The 27,434-nt window shown below is 39.7% G+C and overlaps 1 protein-coding gene across 6 annotated transcripts in view; it reads left to right on the top strand.

Moving 5' to 3' along the window:
* The window catches only part of KLF12 (KLF transcription factor 12), a 242,837-nt gene that overhangs the window by 124,097 nt on the left and 91,306 nt on the right, over positions 1–27,434 (top strand). For 4 of the 6 annotated variants that reach the window (XR_009207538.1, XM_040054937.2, XM_040054934.2 and 1 more), the window contains one exon: positions 20,072–20,618. Coding sequence is in view for 5 of the 6 variants with exons in the window: in XM_040054937.2 (XP_039910871.1) it covers positions 20,072–20,618 (547 nt within the window). In the remaining variant the exon portion in view is untranslated. The remainder of the gene's footprint in view (positions 1–20,071; positions 20,619–27,434) is intronic. The other 2 variants (XM_058419259.1, XM_040054936.2) reach the window with 1 other exon arrangement.

Raw genomic sequence — 27,434 nt, 5'->3', positions numbered from 1 at the left:
TAACCATTGATGGAGTCAGTCATTGCTGGAGCGAGTGGTGGTCTCGTAGCTGGCCCAAGGTTTCTGGGATGTGTGAGGCCGGGTCTGCAGTCCTCCCCTATTTTTGGTAGTAACCTTGGTAGTTTAAGCAAGCAAAAAGCTACAGTTTATTGTTCTTGGAGAAGAGTTAAATTTAGTTGCTGTTAATGGAAATTAAGTTTGATTTTAATTTTTGCGGTCTTCTTCATCAGAAATTGTTATAATATGGGGTGGACCAATTCAATACATCAAATTCAGTGCCGAACTGAACTTGGTCTCAGGCACCTGTGCTATTTAGTAACCACACAAGTGTTGTATTACCTTTCCATTTGTCTTATATCTATAGTAATAGTATGTAAATCACAAATTGTATCGGTTACATTGTGGCTTCAGTAATCTAAACTCAGTCAATATTTTAATTTTCAGTAGTTTTATGATACACTGTAAAACAGAAAAGACTGCAGTTCATGTGTGCTCTGCTCAGTCTTTCTAATTACCCATGTATTTTTAATTTTCCTTTTCAAAGCTGTCTCCATCATGAATGCAAATCATGAACCTTACTCCATTTTATCCAAGTAATTCATTACTGTAGAGATATTTTTATTGTGCTGGTCACTTCAGAGTTTTCTGTTGAGAATAAATTGAAACACTTCACTGGTTTCTGGTATTAAATATGTTTAATAACTGTAGTTCTCTTGATAACCCTAAAGGTATTAATACTCTACCTGAGAAAGCCAAGCTGAAGTTAAAATTCAAGATTCTGAACATCCTTGAAGTCTAATGCCTTCTAAAAGCCTATAAATGGTGCCTTATTTAAAGAAGAAGAAAAGAAGTCTTTCTGAAGCGTCCTATTGTCAACTCTGTTTTAGTTTGGATGAGTAACATTGAGCTATTTGTGCTCCCTACTGTGCTTTTAGTATTTTTACTGCAGCTTCATTCTGACCCATGTGTACCTTTGGCCAAAAGTTAATCTGGACAAAATGAAAGGGGATATTGGCACATGGAGGAAAACAGGTTTTCTCAATGAGACTGGCCTTTTACAGAGATAGTTTGCTTCCCTTCTTCATTACCTACCCACCCTGCAGCTTGAGGTCTGCAGTTAAGAGTTACAAAAGGGCTGATTATGCAGCTCTCAACATGAAATCTTGCTTATCCTTTGGAATATTTCAGTTAGGGTGATGTCGCTTGTCTCTATTGGAGCTACTGGCTCCTTTTCGCCCAGGCTAGCTCGAGACTGTGACAGACAGGAAAGCTCCCTTGGGTCCTAAAAACCCAGAGAGAGACCCCATCGGTGGCAGAGGAAAGGAGTCAGACTTGATCTGAGGGCGAATCCAAAGTCTTTATTCCAGTCTTTGTCCCGTCGTGTTTGGACATCTGCCTTGGCCTGCAGCTCAGGCCAACTCATTGCCCCGGCCTCGTGGTCCGGGCTTATATGCAGGGGAGGGGCTAAAGGAGGGGACAAACCAACACCCAGTGAGGGATAAGGTGGGAGTGGAACAGGGTTGGAGGGACATTCAAAGGAACCAGTGGGGAACATAAAGGGAGGAACCTCCTCCGCTCTTTCCCTATCATTCGATGTCCTTACCTGAACTCTCCAGAAGCTGGGAGGAGCAGCTGAATGACAGACAGGGCCGGCAGGAGGGGACTGGGAGGAGTGTGGGAGGATTGACAGGGAAGAAAGGGGAGGGACAAACCTCGGGATATAACATTTTCCAGGAGAACAGGGGAGTACAGAACAAACGGTTATAAAACCCAATATCAAAATGAAATACAATGTGGAAACAAATAACACACAGCAACAGGGTGGTTGGGGAAAATCTCTCTTTTTTCACCATACAGTTGGAATATTAGAAAAATCACCAAGGGGTATGTTTTCTTACCTTAGTTTTAGCCCATTTCAATGCATTTATGTGATCTGGTAGCTGGACCTGGTTAATAAGGGGAAGCTTTTTTAGGTGGAAGCCCAGATCTCATGCTTTGGGGGGACAGCAGCCCCACTCAGCCCAGGAGCTCTCTGGTCTCTCCTGGCTCTACTGATCATAGGCAAAGATTACTTTCCCGTAGCTTACCTGTGAACAACTACATTGTAGACATTAAAATGCAGGATCAGAGAATATTAGCCTGTCTGAACCTTGTTTGTGGTACACCATTACGATGACCAGTCCTAGTGGATTTTTTTAAATATTCAAAGTACACTCTCCCCAGATATTTACTCTTAAGTCTAACACATGTTATTGCAATAATAAAATCAATTTGACGCACTCCTTTCGCCATTAGTAAATTTTCTGGATTTTATCTTGTGTAATGTAGGTTATTGGTTTATTGACTTAAGCTGTAGTGTTTTATTGACTTTATTTGGTTAAGTTAACGTAAAGTGAACGAAACCTCAGGTCTTAAAACTTGCAGCAGGATTCCAAGGGCATATTGACCCATGAATACCGTAAGTAGAGTAATTTGATAACTAAGTGCCTCTCAAATTTTCATAAGTTACTCACCTGTTAAGGAAGGAGGTTTGTCTGGATTAATTCAATAGCAGTAACATGCCAGAAATACCATGTTATGATAACTTAAACCAATAATATATTCTGGGGTTTAAGCCATTTTATTCTAGGGGGTTTTTTAAAATTTTATTTGCATATATCCTTTAGCTTGAAGAATGGAATTCAGTACTAGTTGTGGTTTCAAGATCACCTTGCCCAGAGATCTCTTTTACTGCTTGTATGTTGAACACTCCTCTATAGGGCAAATGCAAGACCAGGAATTTTAGAAGGAGGGCTTGCTTTTCCTAATTTTCTTTCTTAGATCCTCCAGTTATGAGATAGATAAACGAAATGATTTAATCTATTCAAATTTCTCTCTGTTTCATGTAATTCTAAATTTTTTTTTGTTCTCCCTTAGTTCATACAGTGTTCTGTGTCATTACCAAAAATGTATATGGAAGGAAAATGACTGGCATACTTCTTACTATTTATATACCATGGATTTGACCCTTCTGACAGATCTGAAATATCGAAGGCAAGACCCAGAAACATCTGTTCTCCAGGAGGATTTGACTGCTCATTTGAGTATAACCTGACTAGTTCTTTTACTGGACAAAGCTAATCTGTAAGGGAAATACCGGAAAAAAATGATGCCTCACATCATTCACAACCTTTCATTCAGGAGAGGCCTATTGAGCTCAACATGAACTTAATGATACCTTTCCAAGCATCACCAGTTCATGTATTTGTTGCCTTTGTTGTACACAATTGCTACTGCAAGTGCTAGATTATCATCATAAGACTTATTTTGGTATTGTGAAAGAGTTACAAAGTAAACTAATTTTCCAGAGGTAGCTGGCTTAGCCTCACAGTGATAAGCATATCCCTGCATGGCAATATCTGTTACTTTAGAATGTAAGGAAGAGGTGATTTGAAATACCATAATTGTGGTGTGTAATCAACATTTCTAAGATCAGATGTGTTAATATTGTTCTGTATATAGAAATCTTTGGAGACAGGTAGAATGAAGGGAAAGCATGAATTAAATTTTACTTGCCCAGCTTCTCCTTTTCTTACGTTTACATCTTATGTAATACTATAAAAAGATTGGGTTTTTTGTCTTACTGCCGTTCCTAAATCTTTCATGTTCAGGCACATCATGACCAGCATTTTGAAAAAGCATTGATGCCTGAAGCAGGGTACAATCTGCAAACTCTGGCCTAAACAAATGTTCTTTCTCTTTTGGGATCCTCAGTATGAATAAATAACCTGAGATTTCCCTCAATAGGGAACACATTAGGTTTTTTTGAGGGGTTTTTTTTTTGGCAGGCAGCCGGCTCTACTATTTTAACTATCAGCCCTGTTGGGATGTATTTTTAATTGTCAGGGTGGATCGGTTGGTAAGCTGGCTGTTTTGGCCATTTGAAAAGTGCTTCCCTCAGAACAGGAGTCATTAGTTGGTTCAGCAGCAGCCCTGGTCATTCTAAGCAATGCCTGTCTCCCACAGAACTGGTAACTGAGCTGATTCACCATCTAATGTTATGCTGAACACATTATACATCATAAAATTAAATTAGCTTCCTTTAATCTACAAGTATATCAGCTTTGTTATATTCCTTCATGTAGCATAGTCACTGTAGTAAAGTCTTTGGGCTCATACAGCTGGCTTTGTACAGACGAAATGAAGACATTTCAGTATGATAATGAACTTCCTTTGGATTTAATAAAATGCAGTATCTATGACAGCTAGTAAAATAAAATTGTTATTTTCATTCCCTGTGAGAAACCTCACATTTTAAAAAGGAGAGAAGGGGCAAAAAATGGTGATCAATCTTATAATTAGATTCCAGGATAATAAAGCTATTGATTATGTCCTATGCAGGCACTGGATTAGTTAGTAGTTAAATATAAAGGGCTGTCTAAGCTGTAAGTTCACTGTGTTTGAAGTTGAACAGTCTTCAGAAAAGCTTAGTGCACTTGAGGAGTAGTCCCTTGTATATAAAAAGTTCTTGTTACCATGAAATGTGATAAAGTGCCTCATCTGTCTGTGCAGACCACCTCAGTTTATATGAACTGTGAGCCCTTGTGTTAAAGTCTTGTAATGGGATTATAAAACTTTTTCACGCCACTGTTGTATTAAATGATGTCCATGTCAGCTAGCCACTTAGACACCTCGTCATAGGAAAGTGTTAATCTTTTCTCCTAATTCCCTACACAGCAAAATAAATGGGTGTTTAGCCTGATCAGTTCCTGAAGTGGACCATCAATAGGGGTTTCAGTGATAGAATTCAAAAGTGAAATCCTTAAATTTTCTGAGTGACTACAGAAAAAATTTGTAGGAATGTCACTGTTTTTAGTAATAATATATTACGTTTCTTAAGGCCTAAAATTGTGTTTATGTGTTTGTACCCTAAAGGTAGAGCAGCTCAGTGCTGCATGCCTCTGATCAGGACTAGGAAGAGAGGTGATGTGTATCTCTCCTGTTGAGGGTATCTCACCTGGTGCTTGAAATATTAAAACATCTACTGCTGTGACTGAGACTCTGCTTTGGATGCCCTGAAACCCCATATATTAAAGTACAGAAATAACAGGTAACATTCCTGCTCTCTTTTTTGCTTAGAAGCATGGGTCACTTAACCACTAATGATGTGGAAGACCTAGGTTGCACTGAACCTGCCTGAAGGGATTCAAGTCTGTCACCCACACATGCAAGGAGAGCTCTATTTATGAGGCTTTTTGTGGTTTATGAGGTGCAGTTATGAGGCTGTTGTTCTGAGATGGGATCTTCTGATGCATCCTCTTCAAACTGGTCTGCTTTACAGGTTCTGAGATTTACAAGACAGCAGCAAGAGAGAGAAGGAGAATATTTTGATCAGAGTTTACTTGCTAGGCAATTTTTCAAGAATTGTTCTCAGCAGGATTTTCCTCTTAACTGTCTGCATATTACCAGAGAGGTAGTTCATGATACCGTGATTCTGGGAAAGACAAATTATTTTAGTATCTAGTTCCTGCTATGTGCTACTCACAGTCTACCCACATGCCGCAATTTAGCACGTAAGCCGGAGACTGCTGACAGCTATGCTAGAGGAAGACAGGCTTACACCACCTCACACATTGCTTACAAAATACACTTCACTGATTTCATCCAGTGATTATCCCAGTAATGTAGAATCTGAACTCAGACTCCCTCCTCAGTGTCATTATTTTCCTAGAAAATGCAAAGTGAAGATGGTTGTGAGACTTGGTTTTCCCAACGGAACCTTCCTTTTTCCAGAGGAACTTCACTGCTGGAGTCTAGTGGCAGGTGGTGGGGGTGCTGGGTGGCTTACCCCAGTGTGGGACAGGCAATGTGATATTCTGCTGCCCTGAGAAACCACTTTCCTACTAGCTAAGTTAGGGGTTTTATGCAGTGTGATGAATTTTTTTCTGCTGGGCATTTATTTTTTTCTTCCTTCTTGCAAAGTTAATCTGAATCATGTAACTCTCTGTAGCATATAATTATTGAGGGTGCAGGAAACCTTTGTCATCAGAATTTTCCACAACTGCTTCAGTCTTTCTTGGGAAAGTTGGCCCATTCACAGTTGGTAGACCTGGTGTTCTTAGCTGGTGCAGCAGTTACTGTGAAGTTTATTGCTTGGGAAGTACACAGAAGATGAGCTTTTTGCCATGGCCAGAATATCTGTAAAGATGGGCAGTAGCTGCCAACCTCACTTCTGTGTAGTGGATTGCAAGTCATGGACTAGACAAGCTGTTGAAACAGCAAGGAGAGTACTGCAAAAGAGTATTACATATACTATCAGAGCATGATTTTCATTTATTTATATCACCGTGCCTCTAGAAAACCAATTTGGTGGGTGGGAGAGTGGTTGGCTCTGTATCAACTATTTATTGTTATTATTATCAACTATTTCTGTGTTGTGAAATAACAGACCTGGTCCAGAGGAGGACTACAAAACTGAGCAGCAGACTGGAACAGCTCTCCTATGAAGAAGGGCTGAGAGAGGAGTTGAGTAGACTGGACCAACTCTCCTATGAAGAAAGGCTAAGAGGGAGACCATATTGCAGCCTTTTGGTATTTAAACAGGGCTTATAAGAAATATGAATAAAGGCCTGTGGCAACAGCACAAGGGACAATGATTTTAAACTGTAAGTGCATAGATTTAGACTGGAGATAAGGAAGAGGTGTAAGTTTTATGATGAGGTTGGTGAGATTCAAGAATCAGTTGCTCAGAAAAGCTGTTTCCTCATCCTTGGAAGTGTCTAGGGCCAGGCTGGATGGGGCTTTGAACAACTTGGTGTAGTGAAAGTGAAAGATGTCCTTGCCATGGGTTGACTGGATAATCTTTCAAGGTCCATTTTCCAACCCAAGCTTTCCTGCAATTTTCCACATATGTGTTGTGAGTGTGTGTGGTATCAGAGGTGAAAAAGAGCAAAGTGGTGACTGTACAGGCATTCTGAAGGAGAGACCTGAGCTAATCAGCACAGTTAGACTGTGGCCCACAAGTAACCCCACAGAGGAACCATTGCCCTCTCTATGTGTTGTTCTGTGTCAGAATCTTGTGTTGCTTGAAAGCAAAAGTCTTGAATTTCTGAAATGAAGTTGTGAAATGCCAAGCCAACTGTGCAAACAGTTGCACTTTACAGCTTTTAGTTTTCTCCTGTTAGATTTTCATGCCTGTAACATGCACTTACATATGTATTGAAGCGACAGATACTCTTTTAAATTCAGTAGTAAAAGAACCCCTAAACCAAGGTATGAACTCCCCTATTTAATTTGTAATATGTTATGAGCTGTCAGTACTAATTAGCGCTGTGAAATAGCTTAAGTATAAGACCCACGTGTCAACGAGAGTAATAGTAACTGTGTCTCAGAAGAAGCAGATTTTTTAGTATGCCTATTCAGAGATGTATTTGGTTTGCTCATCTCCATTTGGCTGGGCATGGTAATTATGGTTAGCGGAAAAAGAGAGTGATTGAATTTATAATTTTTTTAGGTTATCTCATGCACCTCTCCCAAAGTAAATAAGCACACTGGGTTTGTAAGTCCTCCTGAATCACAGCAGCAAGGCAGCACAAATGTAGGGATCAACTCTTACACTTTAAACAATGGTGCTTTTCAGTCAGGAGCAGTATTTGGAAATGCTTGATACCTTTGTATCCTCCCCATAAGCGTTGGCTGTTGATAAGGGTGAATCCGTTTGTGTGTATATGCACCTGAAAATGCAGCAGTAAGTTCTTGGAGCTGATAGACTCATGCAGTTAAGCACCTTCCTTTGACCGTAACAATCATTTCTACTCAAATATGGGTTGTGATATCAATGATGTGGCAAAACATCAGCTCCATAACAAGTACCAGGTGTCATGTCCTGTTTGGTCTAACATAGGGAAGTGTGACAGTGCTTACCCTGATGTCACTGTTGTGATGTTACACAACATCACCTTGCAGGCAGTTCATTTATGTCTGTATTTAAAATGAAATTGAGAATTACAGAACCTCTTTTTTTACCAGCACAAAGCAAAATATGATTTTTTTTTCTTCTTCTTCTTCTGTCCTTCTGTGTGCTTGCAAGATGTGCTTGTGTGCATCTTTTGCTGGGTTTGCCTAGGTAGATAGTTGCACAACTTGTGTCCTCAGGGGTACTCTGGTCTACCCCCGCCATCGCCCATGAGGGTGCCAGAACCTGTCCCTGAGCTCAGTGCCATCCTCCACACTCCAGGAACTCTCAGGTGGCACCACGTGCCTGTGCCTGGACATCCGAGTTCAGCGCAGATCACTTTGCTTAGTGAAAGAGCCGAGTAAACATTGTAGAGAATGTTGTTTTGTTAACAAAGGGGTGAGGAGGAGATGAGGAAAGAAGATTTAGGTCAACCAAAAACTTTTGGGAATTGATTTCAAATGCACTAGCTTGTTATCATCAGTAAGAAAAAAATAACAAAAAGATCAGGAGATACCTCATGTGTTCTTTGCCTAAAGTTTAAATGGGTCCATGTGTATCATTGACAATGGTTCATTCTAAAATTTGCTTCTCCCTATCTTCATTTTTAAATAGAAACTTCTACTTGGAAGTAAAACTACTTATTCTGTTGAAAAATAATTCGTGCACCAAAATAAAAGCTCCCTTTTTTCCTTCTACAGTTCTGCCATGTGTTCTTTTCACAAGCAAGAGAAATAGCTTGTGTCTGGTTACCCGTTACTATGGGTAGCATATAAGGAGTTTGCTTTAAGTTAAAATGTATATCTCTGAGAGGGGCTCGAGCATTGTTTTTCCTACAGTTCAGTTTTAGGTGCCTAATATGGCATTTTATATGTATTACTTGTTGTCAAAACCAAATAGTTTTGTCTCTAACAGAATTTAATTTTAGGTATAGTCATATATTCTGAAGTTCTTCTTCTAAGCTTAGGAAATAAAAAGTTATTAAGCAGCTCCTACAATCACCTTCTTTGAAAGTTGATGTTTCTTCTGTTTAAAAGCAACTAGTTCTTCAGAACAAACTTGGAGTAATGTCATCCATAACTAATAATATGGTGATCATAGTTTTGTATTAACTCTGTTCTGAGAAAAACAAGTAAGTACCCAGTTTCTTCTGATGTGTAATAATATCACTGTAATATTGTTGGCTATTAAAAAATAATCAGTTTGAGTTCATTTTAGTTCAGTTGCTAAGATGTTTATTGTTTTAAGATTAAAAGCATAATGAAATATTGAGTGTGTACAGTTGTCTCAGATTTCAGATGTGAGCCTTTCAAATAATGGAAGTTGTTACAGATACAAATTACAGTCTTTAATTTAGAGCAGGAGAATAATGATACTTTATTTTGTGCTATTTTTATTCAGCCTTTAAAAGTCAGAAAGAAGAAATAATATAAACGGCTTTCATAGTTAGAATGTATTTAATTTTTATATTGAGTATTACAATGTTTTCAATCTTGTTGCTACTCTAAATTTGATATTGTGGTGTGGGAAAGATTCTTCCCTACGTTTCCCCTTCTGTAAAGGGGAAGTGTAGTCTATATTGTCCACATCTAAAGGAGATTTCTGAAGACTAACAATTTTCCAGTAATCAGTAAGTGATTATTGCTGTCACAGTTTAAGGACTGAAACAAGGAAATCTTCAGGGGCAGCTCCAGGGTATTGCATTAAATGGTCTGTACTGGAGTGGTGTCTGCTGGTCCATGTGTGGTGTCAGTCGGTTGTCCATCTCATAATCCATATGCTCTTCTACTTAGTCTTTTAACTTTATATAAAGAGTCAAAGTAGATGTGCAGAGAGAGCTTGGTTTTTATTCTTGGTCTTTTCTTCTGTAACAATACGTACTGTGATGTACTGGGACTGTGAATTGTGTCAAAATCCATTCCAGAGGCATTAGGAATTAATTTTCCAAAATGACACATTCATAGTTTATATGACTGTTTGCTTTAAGGCTAAAAGGTCAGCAATAGCCATCCCGATTCTCCCTTCCCAAAAGCCATGCTAAAGGAACGTTGGTAAGCCTAAGCGATGAGGCAGTTGCCTTTGGGCAGCTTTGGGAGGAGGGCTGTCTGTGCTAGGTTTGCTCAGTCCCTTGGTGGGCCATTACTGCAGTATGTGTTTCTTGTCTTCATTTTTGGGGGACAAGTGTCACAGAGGGACAGGTTGTTTCACCTGTTTCTGAAATATCCCAGCAGGTTTCTGGGATGCCTGCTGACAGCAGAGCAATGGTGAACCTCAGCAGTTTCACATCCCGGGCACTGGTGCGGCATTTTGCTTTACTGGGTATAAGCCCTTTTGTGTGGTCACTCCAAGCTTGACCCACCTCCTCTTCTCCAGGCTGGGGCACTCTCCCTGACATCTAGCCAACCCATCAGCCTTTCCAGCCAGCCACACACCCAGAGGGATGAGCACCATCTCCTTCCCACCCTCATCTTCATCTTGTAGGCCTCCGTGTTGTTCTGAGGTGACATCGGTTGACTTCCTGCTTTGTTTAGGATTTAAAGTGCCTGATGATCACTAGATGTGATCCCTTAGAGCCTGGGAGTATCCCAGCCTTCCCGGCCAAGACTTAGTATGTAAGTTTCCCCTTTCAGACAATGCCAGACCCAGTCTCTGCATTTTGTCTGCCGCTGTAGGCCTATTTTTCTAGCCAGTGTTATACTTTTCATAAATTTGGTTCTTTTTCCTTCCTTGAGGCCAGCTCATGTCCTTCTCAGTGCTCCCAGAGGAAGGGCAGCAGTGGAAAGCAGGTAAGGATTTCAAGGGGGTCAGTGAGGCAGACTGCTTTCACCCAGGTTAATGAGCTTGGAGTAGAGCTACCCACATTTGGAGGTTGAGAGATTTTTGATATAAAAACTCAGGCCATGCTTGCTCAGTACCAGTGAACAGTACCACCCATGTTTGTTTTACTAGGACCAACAATAAATTTGAGGAACAGACCACAGAAATTGTTAGTTTTAGTAAAACTTGATTTAAATGTTTTTTCTCTGGAGTGAACACTTTTTTTTTTAAGCCACTGAAACAGTTAATTTCAGTTAGACCTAACTGCAGCTATCTCTGTGCCATCTATTTATTTTACAGAAGATTTGTCAACATTGAGTGCAGCCTCAGCTGGGAGGCCAGAAGAACAAAATGAATTTGAAGGATAGTAAACAGAAGGAGGTTCATTTGGGAAAACGAATTCTTTTGGTGGGAATTAAGTTGAACAAAGACAAGCGAGGAAAGGCATGGAGAAGCTCAGTTGCAGAGTGTGGGTAACACACTAGATGTGAGTTTCAGGCATGGCACCCCCACCACCACCACATATGTGTCCAATAGGTGTACGGGTACTGAAGCATTTAATGGAGACCTTCATACCGCAGAGCAGGAATGAGGAATGACTGAGAAGAAGTACAGCCCAGTCTTTTGTGCCTTTTCCACATCAGCTCTATTTACCAAGTACACAGAGCCCTCTTGCAGTATCTGGCATTGCTTGCCCAAGGAGGAATTACTTGGAAGTGTAAGACACGTTTTTGAGTGCTGAGCTCAAAGGCTGGTTTGGTCATGGCTGAGTTTTGCCTGGAACTCGGTGACAAATTGCAGGTGGTTAAAGGGTATAAATAATTGTTCCATGCATTATTTATCATAGTCCTTTTTGCTTATATATTTATGAATATTTCAGAGTAATGTGCAATGTAAGAAAATGCTTGCATCAAAACTTTGCATCAAATTCTGACTTAAAAATGTGTTGGCTACAAATTTTTCTTCAGGCTTTTATTGTTTTTCAGTGTAAGTTGGATTATGTGGACACAATGAATGCTTTTATGCTATAATTTGAATATTTTCACTTAGAAATGTAAATGCTGCTGAGTACTTTTTATAAAAAATATTTTCATTTAGCTGGTTAATTTGATGAACCTCTCTATCAACAGTCCTGATTGGAAGGTACTTATGGAAAGGTCCTGACATTTTTTCCCGTGTCAGACAAAGAAACTAGTCTAGATTGACAAAAGAAAATCCACTTTAAAATCCCTATGTACATCTGGTAGAATTTTTCTTATTATTTTTTAATGTAAACATCAAGAACTCAAATTTATTAGCTTAAGGTTTTGGATAAACAGAATTGTAAAATTCTGATTTAAGATTGGGCTAGAGAAAATAAAATTAAGTCAAAATTAGAAAATAATCCCAAAAACATGGGGGGAAGGGTTAGAAGTGGAGCTGCTAGGTGATTGTATGTATTCTTGTCTTTAGAATTTTATCAACTAACTTTTTTTAAAATCCCCAAAATTGAATTGTGGTATTGTATAATATTTTTTCCCAGTATTTTACCTTCCCTTTAACAATTATTTATGGATCTGCCATTTATTCAGAAATTATTTTCACATCTGAAATGGATCAGTACAAGGAATACAAATATATTACCAATGTTCTTTTTATGCTTAAGCAGGTAATAATCCAAGCACTGTACCTTTGTTAGACTTGTTTCTCTTCAAGAGTTTTGTAGCAATGAGCATAAATTTGTTTCTTTCAACGGGCTCTTCCTTGACCGGGCATTCTAGAAACACTACTCAAATATAAATAAAACATCCAAGCTGATCATCTAGTGTTCTGAATGTGCTGATGATTTAGGGAACAAGGGGGTAGGTTTTGTTGCTTATCAAAAACATCAGGCCCATGTAGAATTTGAGGTACTGGGAATTTTTCTTTATTTTCAAGATATGTACCTTTTTTACATTTAATGTACTAGATAGTACAGGGGCTGATTAGTTTGTATGTTGTAGAAATCTATGATCACTGGTTTTTCTTTCTGTGCTGTTACAGAAATCCTTTGGTAAGCCTGTCAGTTTTGGGACAGGAGAGCTGGATGCCAAGCAACGTTAACACTTACTCTGTTTTTGCAAATGTATTATTTAAAAATAAGTCATTTCATATTAGATGTATTTGCGCTTATTGTTAAACATATTTAAAAAATAATTCTGTTTGCATAGGGATCTCCCTTCATTTTAAAGCATGTTTCCCCAGTCCTAATTTGAACTACTAAAGGTTGAAGTAGTTGTGGAATAACATCATAGTGTGACTGATCAGAAAAAGTTAGAAGATTGTGTTGACAGCCTTGGAGCTTGAATTCTGCTTGTGTATTTGTGAATGATTGATTTACATTTGGGCTCCCCATTTCTTAGTTAATTTTCTTTTTTGGGGGGACCATCTTCTGTAGATTTTACACATTTAGCAATATTCTGCTAACAAAGGCCACCTGTGCCTCATAGGATGTGCTAGGGGAGTTTCTTTTGCCTCTTCAGACTCACAAAAGAGAATAGAAATACTATTTTTAGGCCTTGAGGGTTGGAAACATCCACTTTGAAATCAAACTTCCAAGTATTATGCAGAGATAATGATACATTAAATGAATCATGAGTATTTTAAAGTGGGTATCTTTCAGTCTCTTCTGTTGAATTGATTCCAGTTTGGTTAAATGCATTTTCATTGAGCCTTTTTTATTTTAATAATTCCTGGACTCTACCTTCTGTCTTTCTCTGCTCAAGTTGCTGCTTTTTATAAAAGCTTCAATGGGAGTCATTGTGACAGAGTCTGACTCAGCCTTACTTGGGAGTGCCATCTCTTGGGGATCTGTTTTCTTCCCTGGAACACAAATGTAACCTTGACCCTGAGTAACTGTTGAAAACTGACAGTAAGATGCATTTTAATTTGTGCTTCCAGAAAGGAAGCAGAATGATGCACTTGTCTTGCATTTTGCCCTCTTCTTCAGCTTGACCTGCTGTGTTTCTCCAATTCATCCAAGCTGAGCAGTTCTGTGAGCCTGGGACAGCCTACAGCGGCAGCAGCCTTGGGCAAAAAGGCAGAAATGCCTGTTCACTTGGTGCTTTAGCATGTGAAAACAGATTTTAAGTATTTTGCTCAGTTTTCAGCTGTGTACGTGTTTGTCCTTCTGCCTTTATACAGCTGTCTGTCACCACTGTACTGGTGCACCCATCATGTTTAGATGAATAATAATAGCCTAATCTCAAACTGAGCATAGTTGAGTCTCAGATGTGTCGTGTTTTCAGAGGGATAGCAGAGTGATTCAAGTAGATGTTGTTTAGTTCATTTTTTTGCAGGTTGTATTACTTGCTTTTTTTCTGAGAGTACTTTGTTGCTTTGGTTAAAGTGGGGATTTTCAGGCAGAAGCGAATACTGTGAAGGTAATTTCTCCTGCTGGGAAGTGTTTTTTTGAAAAACATCTCTTCCTGTAACTTTAAAGAGCATCACTTCTAGATTAGCAAAATAAGCCCTAAAAAGACTTGAAATAAAGTGATGGGTACTTCAGCCATAACCTGCATGGCTTTTTGAAGTGCCCAAGCTGCTACTTACCCAAGCTAACTTCAGCCTTTTGTGCTCAGCAAGTGCCCACTTGGGCTGGGGCAGGACAAAACCTGACATAGGCAGATATGTTTCATGGCCAGCACCTACAGAACTGCAGTTTCAGGGGCTTGAACTTTCTACCCTATCACTAGAAGGGTAAGGAAAATATTCCATCTTAATTGTAAAAGCGAACTGTTTGCAAACGATGAGTACACCATGCTTGAAACCCAGTCTACCTGCTCCTCTCATGGCATTAGACTTGTAAGCAAATCTGTGTGGTATGCAAAAACGAAATGACTTCAACTAGAGCAAGTGGGTTTTGTCATTTAAAATGTACTGGTTTTCATTTACCGTGAAGTGTTAGAAGAATCTGTGACCTGCGCGGTATTTCTGGTTATCGAGGTTTCACCCTCCAGGTGCGATGACCAGAGCTGAAAGCTGCTCTAGCCAGGCACAAGTTCTCCCCAGGAGAGGCTGCATGCCTGCACTGCCGAGCTTTGGCGTTTTGGTGCTGCAGTGGCAGTGATGTGGTTAAAATCACGGGCAGCTTTTCAGAGAGAATATGATTCTTCTTATCTCAGTGTTCTTTAACACTGACAAAACAAAATAAATCATCTTGTCTAAAATTGCTCCTGCCAGAGCAGAATGAGGTGGGACAGCATGATGAAAACCAAGAAGGGGTTCTGTGTGATTTGCCTGAAGAGTTAAATGCTTAGCAATTTATTTTTTAACTTCCTGTCCTCAAAGCTAGCTTATTTTATAAACGCTAAATTTAGTCTGTTCTGTTTCCGTCATCAAGGACAGCTTTTTTGGTATGCTTTCTTCCAAAATGTTTGACCTTGGGAGATTGCTGCCAGAAAGGGAGACACTTCAAGAGCTGACAGCTGATTGTTGGAGGTTCGTAAACTCTGTTGTGTGGGCTCAGTAGAAGTCCACAAAGGCACAAAGGCTCACTATGGCTTAGTACCCTGTGAAGCTGGTGAGCTGCAAGGTGTCAGGATGAGTTGCTGACAACAAAATGATCTTAGCTTTTTCTCTGGTTTTAACCTCAGCCGTGTGCAAGCTGAGCTCTTCACGTCTTCTTTAGGATGGGAGACAATGCTGAAACACAGGGGAGTTGCCAGGGGTACAATAAGTGTAGAGTCAAGAGGGGCTGCTGCAAAATTTTCTCAGAAGTAAGTTAGGAGGAGGTAGGATTCAGGGGGCTAGAAAGAAGATGAACTGTGCAGGAAAGGATGGCTACCCAGCAGATGGGATTTTATCAGCCACAGTGTTACTGTGTTTCACTCCGGGTACTGTGGCTAGTTGCGAGGTAGGCAGGTTGTTTTTCCGTAATGATCTGGGAATAAGGAGTAAGGAATGCTTTTTTATTCAGCCAAAGAAAGCTTTGTGAATAGGGAAATCACATGTTATGTTCCTGGTGGTATTTATTAGTGACAAGCTAATGAAACAGAGCACTTCAGTGAGTACTGGTGTACAGCTTTAATAGGCACAAAAAGCATGAGCCAAGAACACTGATTAATAGAGGCTGCAGCTTTATTAAAAAGCCTTTTCTAGCAGGGAGCCATCCTTACCTGCTTTCCAGTTCTGGCTCAGCCTGGATTTGAGTGGATGGTGAACAGCATAAGGATGAAACAGCAATGCTGCAGAGACATGCATTGCTGAGATTTGCTTCTGACTCCCAGCTGGTGGCAGGGCTGAAGCTGTCCTCAGCATTGTACCAATGGGCTGAGCAGTGAGATGAGGGAAGCCATGTGGAGATGTACTCCTTTGTGTTGTATTTTTGTGGTCTGGTCTGGCATCCAGGGCAGCCCACTGAATTATAGGGACCTTAGGATAAATCCTTTCTAAGCCACCGTGTGTTCTGAAGGCTGCCAAACTCTTAGCAACAGAGTTTAGGCTCCTAAAGCCAAAATGAAGTTTGCAAAACCAACACAGATGCCTTTGGGAGCCAGTCAGGAAAGGCTGCTTCAGATGTCCAGACTAGCAATCCTCTGAGCCCACACTACCACGAGAAGCCGACTTCATTAGATGAGCATGATAGGACAGAATTAGAGAGACAGAAGGAATGAGTTCACAAGTATTTGTTTCTCTTCCAGTTGAGCTGACAGAATGGCCGAAGGTACACTGAATATTGCTGCCACGGCTTTATTATCTTCTCAGTTAGAAAAGATGTAGTTCCATCAAATAAAACTAACAACAACACTCATTGTCTAGGGAAATGAACGGTTATTTCTCAGTTAAGAACATTAGTGAGAGTTAAGAACATTAGGACATACTAAGAAATAGTGTTTTGAGAATTCTGAGAATTCAGCCATTCCTTTTGGCTTCCTTGCTGTTCTTCTTGCCTTAGTTCCTCATTCTGGAATAGCTGTCGTCATTGGGAAAAGTTTACTTATACCATCCATTTTCAGAAAATAATGATAAATTTAGTGTTAAAAGTTTTGATTCACATACTGATTAAGTAGAGTTTTGGCAGCTTAGATAAAATTGGAGGTTATGGAGAAACGTCTGTATACCACTTGTAGCTCACCGTAAGGGAGCATGAGTTTTATTTACCATGCGCAGAAGAAAATATAGCACTTACTTGCAATTTTTATCTTAAATATGAGACATACAGACCTGTTTTGATAAGGATCCTGCTGTCTTTTGTAATGTCAACTGACATCAGTCACATCCTGCATTTACCAAGGAAAGGACATCCTTAGTCTTAGGGTTTTGTCAGGGAAAGACAGCTATGGAAGGGCATACCAGTTGTCATCCTGTTCGGAGAAATTCTTTAAAGGATTGTAAAGGTTTTGAGCTTAGTTTCACTACTGAAGACTGAAATAATATCAACTACATTACCGTAGTACACAGAGACTGTGTGACCCCTCCAGCAGTTCTGGACAAGAAGAGAGTACCTAGGGAAGGATATATGGAATATAAAGAATGTACAAATGAGAGTAAATGTAGAAGAACTGTTAAAAGAGAAAGGGTTTTGTATGATAGTCTAAAGTTACGTGCTACTTTTTTTCTGAATTCCCAAAGGAGTAGGTGTAATTACTGTAGTGAAACAAAGGCCTGTTCTTAGCACAGCCTAGAAAAATCTCTAAGTCATGACTTGTGCTTTGTCTCAGAGACCATTAACTCTATCTACAGAGCAAATACTTTGTGTGGTATCAGCTACAGGAGGATTTGGGCTTCTTTACTTTTCTTGTGAGGGACCTAATGCTGCTTGCTGCAAAGGCAGGTGGGACTTTGGGGCTGATGCACTCAGTTTGGCAATAGACTGCTTTTAAGGTCTGTGTGGATCCCTTGTGTCCAGTCCCTTGTGGCAGTGGGTCAACCTGATGTCTGCCTTGGGCGCCCAGGGAAAACCTGGAAGTAAGGTAACATAGGATTTCTTGCATGGTGGATTTATCTATGCTGTGGATAGAGCTGGCCATACATGCTGCTTCTAGATGACACTTGTGTGGCCATATACATGAGGGGATGATTCTTCATCTCTCCTGCACAGGCTGATGCCATTTATCCCTCTTCTCTCATTTAATATAGGAGATGCTGCCTTTGGCCTCATGAGGGTTCAGGTGTAGCCTGTGCATGGTGTCCCTCTCCACTTTGCCTTTGCTCTGGTACCTGTCCAGTTCAGCAGAACCAAGTCTGTCTGCCCAAGTGCATATAGATGAGACTTGTCAAGATTTGACAAATACCTTCTTGTGCCACATATGTTTATGATTTTGTCTTTATGATGGCACGGTGGGGAATCTCATTACGGACAATAGCCAGGATAAGGTGTTTCAGAGGAAGTTACCAGGAATCATCACCTGGTAATTATGAGCAGGTTTGCCTTCTTGAGGAAGAGCTTTACATAGCCTTGCCACTCATGGCTGGTTATGTGCTTTGAAAAGTAACCGGTTCTTCACTTTGTGTTCTTTTGAGCAGAATTTCCCATTGTCTTTATAAAAAGGGATATTTTGCTTTTGTTACTTGTATTACAACATATTACTGGATCCAGGGTCCAGGTGAATTAATTATTTAGATGGTGCTCCCTTTATTTTAAATTGGAATGTTCTCTTCCTCTATTCATACACAAATCAGAGATGTTCTTACTTTCAAATAATGGGGGAAAATGTCAGACCGAAGAACCACTCTAAATCAGCTGGATAGATGAGATATACTAGAACATCTCATCTTTTAGCATGCCAGGAACAATATCCAGTTAGGCCCTTACTACTGCAGTTTTCAATATAAGTGTTTGTACTTTTCTTTTTCAATAGAATTTCATTTTCTGTTGAAGCTTGACTCTGACTCAAAAACAAGGAAGGCTTTCCTTGGAAATATTTAATGTAGTTGATTATAAAAACCCCAGAGGGAATTCATAGCTTGATTGACTGTTAATTTATTGACAGTAGATGCATTAAAATATTTCTAGCTTAAATATTTCTGACTTAATATTTTTAGATACTTAGTAAATACTATACTCTAGAGATCAAGTTCATGCATTTAGAGCTGCTTAGGTCTGTAGAGGGAGTAATTGTCTTGGGTCAAGTGAGGTTTGAAAGAGTTTTGTGTTGAGGTTGGTGTTTGGTACTACACTGTGTGAGTGCCTGTAGAGAAGCTCTGCTGCAGTGCAGTACCATGGAGTTCCTTAGCTAAGGAGCTGAGAGCTGTGCTTTGTCTTATGACCAAGTTATCAATGGACATTTCCCTCCTTGCTCTGCCTGGTGAAAATTGCTTGAAAAAACATTGTTAAAGATTGGTTATTAATGTTGTACTATCAAAATGGAAAGATATATCAAACTTTTCTAGGGATCTGTCTTTGGTCTATCATTATTCAAAAATTCTATTAACCTCTTTGATGACAGAAATCAGAGAAAACTATAAAAATAGCAGATGGCACCACTCTAGAATAAATTTAGTCCAACCAGCTTTGAAAGAATTAATCTAAAGCATAAAATTACTTCATGAAGTCAGGAAAATTGTTCTCAATTAGTATGAAAATAATAATAACAGTAAGGAAGGCTCTTTAATGGGCTAGTTCAGAATAATGAATTGCTGTAACCATTGCTTGCTCTGATAGGGCAATCATAAAAGTGTGCAGCTTTGTACTGATGTGTAAGTTCATTACAATGACCATTCAGAGTGCAGAAGTCAAACACAGAACTGAAGGACTGAGGGTAGCATAAGGCAACACCTTCTGAAAAGTGTTGCAGACAAAACTTCAAAGATCACAGTAAAGAGCAAATGAGTACTAAGGCTTGTCCTTTTAAAACTGACGTGTGACAGAAAGAAACAGCCAGGTCTGCCTAGTCTAGAAGAAGGTAGACATGCGGGGGGAAATTACAGTCTTTGAGCATGCAGAAAGTTGTTTGAGGAATGGTGGTTACCATTTTTTCTTCATGTCTGAGTGATGATGACACAGGAGAGTGATGCTGCGGTTTAAAATGTTGGAAAAAAAGTTCTGTCAATATAAATAGTTGTTACTGCTGAAGATGCTAAAGTTTTTGTCATTGGCAACTTTGCATAGTGCAAAGAACCAGGATGATTTTGTACTATTAATCCTGACACTTTCTAAGAAATGGGACTAGAATGTTTTTCTTTTTAATACTCTGTTCAAACAGAACATATCTGTGCTTTCTAACCCAATTTGCTCCTCAAAATTATGAGTTGACACAAGAAAAGGAAACAAGCCTTTTATGATCAAGTTGTGCATTAGCAATTGGATGTGCAAGTCATCTTTAGCCACACGTGTAACGATGTCCCTTTGTTCTTCCTCAGCAGTCTCCAAACGTCCACAAATACCCAGATATGGATGCTGTACCCTTGTTACTAAACAACATGAAGGCCGACCCTACGGAGGATTCATTATCTACAGACCATTTCCAAACACAGACTGAACCAGTGGACTTGTCAATAAACAAAGCCAGGTCATCCCCTACAGCAGCCTCATCTTCACCGGTTTCCATGACAGCATCAGCCTCCTCCCCTTCTTCTACATCTACTTCGTCTTCTTCTAGTCGGCCAGCTTCATCCCCCACGGTAATAACATCAGTCTCCTCAGCAGCATCTGTACCGTCAGTATTAACTCCAGGTCCTCTTGTGGCCTCTGCATCTGGTGTTGGAGGCCAGCAGTTTTTGCACATTATCCATCCAGTACCACCTTCAAGTCCCATGAACTTACAGTCCAACAAAATGAGTCACGTGCACCGTATCCCCGTGGTGGTACAGTCGGTACCTGTTGTCTATACAGCTGTGAGATCACCTGGGAATATGAACAACACTATAGTAGTACCACTGTTGGAGGATGGGAGAAGCCACGTCAAAGGTAAGGTGGAGCCAGTTTTGTGCATCTGTGGCATCTCTGAAACTGGTCTTGTATGAGGAAAACATAACAATGATTATGGAGTTGTTAGTTTCCATACTTACTGTGTTGTTGCTGAAAAGGCATACAACTTACACAATTGGGAGGAACCTTTAAAAATCTTATCCCAGATGATCTTTAAAGTAAGTAAGTTTTTAAATGAAGACTGAGTTCAGCAGTGGTGTTGGACAACTTGTGGCAGGTTTTGTCCTGAGAGACATAAATCCTCCCCAGAAGCTGTAGAAGTAGGAGAATGGAAAAATTGCAGTATATGACATTAATGACAATATATAAAACATCATAGATGAACATGGAAAACTCACCAGGTGTTTCAGATTTAGCAAGGGGAGGAATGTCAGAGAGATTGTTCCCCAGCAAGGAGAAAGCAATCGTCAGGCTCTAGGAATGTGCGAAGGAAAGGCTTGTGGACCAAAGAGCATTAACAGATGCAGAGAAGTAGGTTTTATTACGCTTAAGGAGTGGCAGTGCAGTACTTTGAATTAGGTTTCTTCTTCCAGATTAAACAGCAGAAAGGAAGGAAGCCACCCAGAGTGTTTATGTTGGGAATGAGTTTTGCAGACATGGGACCCAAGAGGCTCTTGGAAGTGTGAAGGGAGGAAGAGGCACATGTCAGAAGGACGGATACACTCTTGAGATGTCCAAAGAACACAGAAAGAGGAGCTGGAAAGCAAGAAAGAGTGAGAACCCAGCAGTTACTATGGGAGCAAAAACTTGTTAGAGATAGTGAGATGATGGCTAGAGGAAGTAAAGAAAAAACAGATGTTCCCAGAAACTTTGAAAGCACAGCTTTCTGAAGGGGACATTAGTGATAGAGATGGGAATATGAGGAAAGGAACCAGATACTCATTTCAAGCCTCATTATGTAAGTGGATAAAATACAATAATTTTCCCCTGAAATGAGGTATTGCTTGAGGCAGGAAGGGAGGGTATTGACAGATAACCTTATTTTTGGGACTTGTGAGACTGCAGGACATTTAGTCTTATAACATCTCTTGTGTTCCTAATTGCATAGTGAACAGGTTTCAACAACTTGTTTTCTCACCTCTCATGTCTTGCAAATCCTTTGTTTTTGTTAAACTGGCAATTCTGTGTTACTGTTCAGGACTATGGTGATGGTCATTCAGATGTTCAGGGGCATCCTGTTGTCTATTAATCTGTGATTCTCCTACTGTTCCCTCACTACCCAAGTGGGGACTGTGCCCTCTCAATAGGCTTGGACGTAGGAAATGAGCTCACTGTTGATCAGAGTCTAGTTTTAAGCCTTAAAAATTATGGTTTAAGTTTTATTACGCGTCATACAGTGATGTAATTTTAGCCCTTTGTACCTTTAGGTCAAGAAATTATGAATAACACCAGAACTTTGTACCCTGTAGTCTCAGGCGAAAAACCCCAAACAAACAGAAAAAGGAAAAATTTAGTCTATATTTTGATTTTGGAGCTTCAAGGTGCACCTAACTGTGATCTCATCAAGAAATTTTCCTGGTTGGTTGGTTTTTTGTTTTTTTTTTCCCAAGGTGCTAGGTGGCTGGGGCAGTAGTCTCCTCTACAGGAAGCACCTCCTGATCTTGTAAAGCTGGGACTTTGCTACCCCAGTTTCATCAGCAAAATTCCGGAATTTAATGTGCTGTAGGGATTTCAGCCCATGAACTCCATGCCTTCTGACCTGCCCTGACAGTATGGCCTTTGTGCTCTAATTGGCAGAGGTCATTAGCCATTAGCCCCTACATCATGTATTATTGCACAGTTAAAAATAAGGGATTAACAGTTCTTCAATTTCTGAATTTTTTTCTCATGAGTTGTACTCATTGGCTTGTCCTTAATTATTTTGATTAAAAAGTTCAAGTTAATTTAAATAAATGCAATAGAAGTAAACTGGGCAGCAATTCACTCTAGGTAGTAATCTTTTATCAGCTTTTGCTGTAGTGTTTTTCATTCTTTAATGCAAAACAATATCAATAATTAAATGCAGTGATATCACACAAATTAACCAATTAAATGATTTTCATATGCATGCAGACCAAATTCCCTTCAATGATCAGCTCTTGTGCTGATAACAAAAAACAAATGTACACAGATCCTAACAGGACATTGTTGTCAAATTTGATTGGTTTCTAATCCTCGACCGGCTGATGGACAAATGCAGGTTTGGAGTCATCTAGAGTCACAGCTTTCAACTTCTACATGAATGCTGGTAATTTTCAGAAACAGAAAAATATGCACACTGAAACACTTGATCCACAGAAAGCATCAGCAGCATAATCCCTGTGTTATTCCTGCATTGGTGCTAATTCAGAGACCATGTTGATGATTCAGGAGTGCCAGTTGGGAAGCACTTAAAGTTATGTTTTACATTAACCTTTATCTAAGCCTTTTTCACACAATCGAGACTAAAGCACTTTTCCTGAAAATAAATATTTTAAAGTAAAAATTAATGAAAATTACATCAGACCTGAGTTCATACCTCTCCTGTTTTTCTAGGTTTCAGGTACTGAGGGAATAAACACAAGAAACAGGGCATAGAGAAAAGCTTTCTCCTTGTTATTCCCAATTTTATTTTTCCCATGCTGAATTTTCCTCTTCTTTCCAGGTTTGACTATAGAACCATTTAACTTTTAGTTTTTTTGCAAAACCTTCTCAGGCTGTCACCATTGCTCTTAATACTGTCTCCAGGTGTTTTGCTGAAGTGGCTTTCTGCTTCCCCTTATGCTCCCCAGTCTTCCTTTCTCATTCTCTCAAACTCTCCTGGTGGCAGTTCAAGCAAATAGTTCTTTCTTTGTGTTCTCTTTGAATTCTCTTTTCCCTCTGGCGCAAAAAATGGCTACCTTCTGTTTCCCCTTCTTTTTCTGTTTTTCTATTTTTTCCTGTCTTTCCCATCTTACTGACTGCTCTTTGAGTGCCATTTTCAGCAGCTCTGCTTTGTCTTCTCCTCCTTTTCTATCAATATTTCTAACCTGTACTGTCATCTCCTCTGTGCCTCCTTCTCCATGGTGTCATTCATCATGGCATTCTTTGTCTCACCATCCTTTAGAGGAGTCTCCGATCTCCTTTTCAGCCTCCCAGTTTGCTGTTTATTTCTGCTGTCTATCCTGCCTCGTCTCTCCCATTTCTGTTTTTATTTTGCTTGCAAGATTTCTTTTTGTTTTGAAGACACATAGCCCTTGTATATAGAAGGTGCCAGCAGCATCCCATCAGGTCCTGTGTCACGAGCTACGCCCAGGGCGGGCAGTGGGAGACAGGGCTGTCATGCTGCAGAAGCACCCTTATGTCAGAGTGATGTGCTTTTGTGGGATAAAAACCTAGTCTAAATCAAAACCAGGATTGGTGCGTTTTTAGGAAGTTATTAACAATGCTTAATTAGAAGGTAATTAGTGAACGCTATTTTTGGTGTAGGTAATGCAACAACTTCTCATTTACAAATCTTAGTAAATTCCTACAAGTTGCTGACACCACAGCACTCAGCTATGAGCACACAGTTACATGCGGGCTCCCCCGCTGACCCTGCACCTTGCTCCCCTGATGCCCCCATTATGGAGGACATGCTCAAGAGAGATCCCCAGAGCAGCAGGGTCTCTGTGCAGCCCCTGCAGCACCAGCCTGGCTGTGCAAGTTGTCCCCTACAACCTTCTCCTCTCACTATTTCATGCACACAAAGCGGGCTATTGCGTTAGGGCTGTTGGGCAGAGAGGGGAAGGGAGCCAGGCACAAGTCCTCGTGGACACCACGGGGCCAGGCTGTGCCTTCTGCCACCCCTACAACATGGCAGAGTCAAAGTTCATTTCCTTCAGTAGTCACTGCTCTTGTCACAGCCTTAAAAAGTGCTTTTGGAGGTTTTCTCCTGTGAGGATTATTAGGTGGTGGTGACTAGACATTATTGTACATTAAAATATTCCATGAAACAGCATTATAGTCCTATGAAAAACTCTTTCCTTGCTTTTCTCCCCCCCGTTTAGCAATGGTGAGCATTGCTAAAAGTTTAATTATAGGCCCAGCAGGTATCAGCACCTACAGATAAGACTGCCTGATGGTTTTCCTTAAACTTCTATCTTCAATTGCTCCAAGTCTGTCTATATGTTAACCATCTAGACTGAGATTTTTGATATTGCATGTCTACCTCAAGCTATTTGTTTCCTTTTTTTTCCCTTGAGAGAAATTTTTCAAGAAAAAAACCTATTCCAGTCTTCCTGAGACTAAGTGTAGAGCAAAAAAAAAAAAAAAAAAAAATTATTTCAGCGCTGCTTTTTTTGGGGGGGGGCAGTGGAAAACTGTAGAACCCCAGTGTAGTTCAGAGCAGTTACTGCAGCCTTTTAGAAGCTCCTTCCTGATCATGGTGCAAAAAAGGGCTGGTGCAACTTTGATGTTTCTGGGGTTTTGAAATAAAATTTATGGATTCTCATTCTTGTGGGTTTTTATGTTTTCAGAAGACACAATCAGTTGCAAAATTCAGCAGTCAGAACATTGTAAATTTAAATTTGTCAGCTGAACTTTGTCTGCTTCCATATACATAACAGCTGTAATGAAATGGACTATTGGACTATTTTTACATTATATCTGTATATAGACCTGGCAAAAATACACAGGTTTTGTTTTTCCACAGTTTGCACATGCCATATTCCTCACTGTGGATATATTAATAAGTAGTAAATGCAGTATCTTTTGCTGCAGACTTTTTGTGACTTAAAATAGGTAGTACCATTAGATTACATTATCCACTGCCCTTGTTTTTTTAAAGTATAGCCTGTTATTTCTGCCTGCTGTAAAGTTTATTCCACAGAAGTAAATGCAATTTGTAGTACAAAGATAGAAATTAAGAGAACTGTTACATATGTTCAAAGGTCAGATTATATGGTCTGTTTGTATAAATTATGCTATGGAAGAGACTTTTAATTAAAACCAGTACTGTTGCCTTTTTTGTTTCATGTGGAGTGATTATCCTTTCTGCATTTTAGTAGACAGTTGTTCTGGGTTTGAGTTGTGTTGAGGCTGAGAGTTTCTACTTTAGCTGCCATTGTTTTGTTGTTACGCACAAAAATCTTTTGTGGCTGTGCCTATTCCAGTCTGTCCACCTCCCCACTGCTGCCCCCCAGAATGCTGAGTCTCTCTCCCCCTGTTTGGTTGGTTCAGCTGGAAGAAACACTAGTGGTTCTGGGAAAGCAGGAACAGGTTGGCAAAGTCTGGCCAGGAACAGAAGAAGGCAGAGGTCAGGGTGGGACCTGTGCCCCTGAAGATGGTGCACATTATTTAAGAGCTAGAGTAAACAGTAGTTTTTGCCAGAATGGAGAATTAAAACATGGGCTATGAGATACACTGTGGTATTTGAAACCAAGGAGGTTGATTTAGGACAAAATGGTTTAGGTTAACTATAGGGACTTCCCTAAACAGTCTTCTACTTAAATTTCCAGAAAAGTACTACTTTTAGCAATTTACTAGAGACATACTTAGGTTTCTTCACCGTAGAAGCAAAAGCTCTTTTAAGATTCATCATTGTGATTTGTTCACGTTGATGTTCATTGGTTGTTTTCAGCTAGGAGGGATGTGAGCAAGAGAATGAGGTAGAGGCATATTCCAGCTTGATTTGCGAAGCGCAGCATAAGCGGGATGAGTAAATCTCTTTTGACATACCCTGAGTCCCTGCACCTTTTGGAAGCTGTTAGTTCCTTGTCGTCCACACCAGAAATGCCTCTGGCCCTTCAGTTCTATATTCTCACCAGAGCTGAGCTTTGATCCGCTTCCTTTTATCCTCTGAATTTGGATCCAGCAGAAACACATGCCTAAAACTTCTCATTTATTTGTTGGGTTTTATTGTGCGTTGGACCAACCTGCTGGAAGCTTCTTGATGTCTAAAATATTTCTGGCCTGTTGCAGTGTGTAACTTGCGCTCTGCTACCATTGTGTAGTAGTTTCTCAGTATTTTATTTAATATTAAATATATTCTGTCCTTATTATTTTACTTGTTTGCTTTTGATGATAGAGTATTTGTATACTGGACGCTCAACGAGATAAAAATCGAGATAAAAATCTCAGTAGTCTTAGTAGTGTTTTTTGTTTGGTTTTAAATTGTTTTTGTTTTTGTTTTTTTGTGTAGATGAGGTCTCCTGGCATTGAAATAGCTTAGAAAGAGAAAAATCCTTTGTTTAAAAACTGGATTTGTATGTTTATGTGTACAGCCCAAAGACAGAGATGCTTAAGTATGTGCATATATTACATCCATGCTATCCCTCTTACTTCTGTATTTCTCCATATAGCTATTATTTTGCAGGTTTATGGCAAATTATTTGACTGTTGAAATGATTTTAAATATTGCCTTTGATTGGATCATAGTAATTAATATTTTCTGCTAGATTAGTTACACGGTGCATTCAGTGCCAGTTCCCATTCTCTGTGAACCATAACCATGCTAGGTGCAGTTAACTGCTCAAGCCATATAGTCCCATAAAATCTTAATAACATCTGAAAACTGTAGAGTATGGGTAATCTTGCTATAAATTGTAATAAAAATTACCCCTTTAAACTCTATATTCTGACCATTACATTAATGGATACTGCTGCTTTGTACATAAAGTTTTATGAAATAAATTGACCAATTCTGTTGCCCCTACTGGGCACCAAGCTGTTTTGATCAAAAATCTGATAGGTGCACTCAGAGCATTTTTCTGATGCATAAAGCATTTATAATGAACTTTAAATAGGAAGAAAAATGCCATATATGTGCTTTATATAGTATGAACCAGCTTAGGAGAAGGAAATAGTGAATAGCACCAT

This window comes from Hirundo rustica, chromosome 2 (assembly GCF_015227805.2).
Source record: "Hirundo rustica isolate bHirRus1 chromosome 2, bHirRus1.pri.v3, whole genome shotgun sequence".
Taxonomy (NCBI): Eukaryota; Metazoa; Chordata; class Aves; order Passeriformes; family Hirundinidae; genus Hirundo; species Hirundo rustica.
The sequence above is the reverse complement of the archived record's forward strand: the minus strand, read 5'-3'. Positions and strand labels throughout refer to the sequence as shown.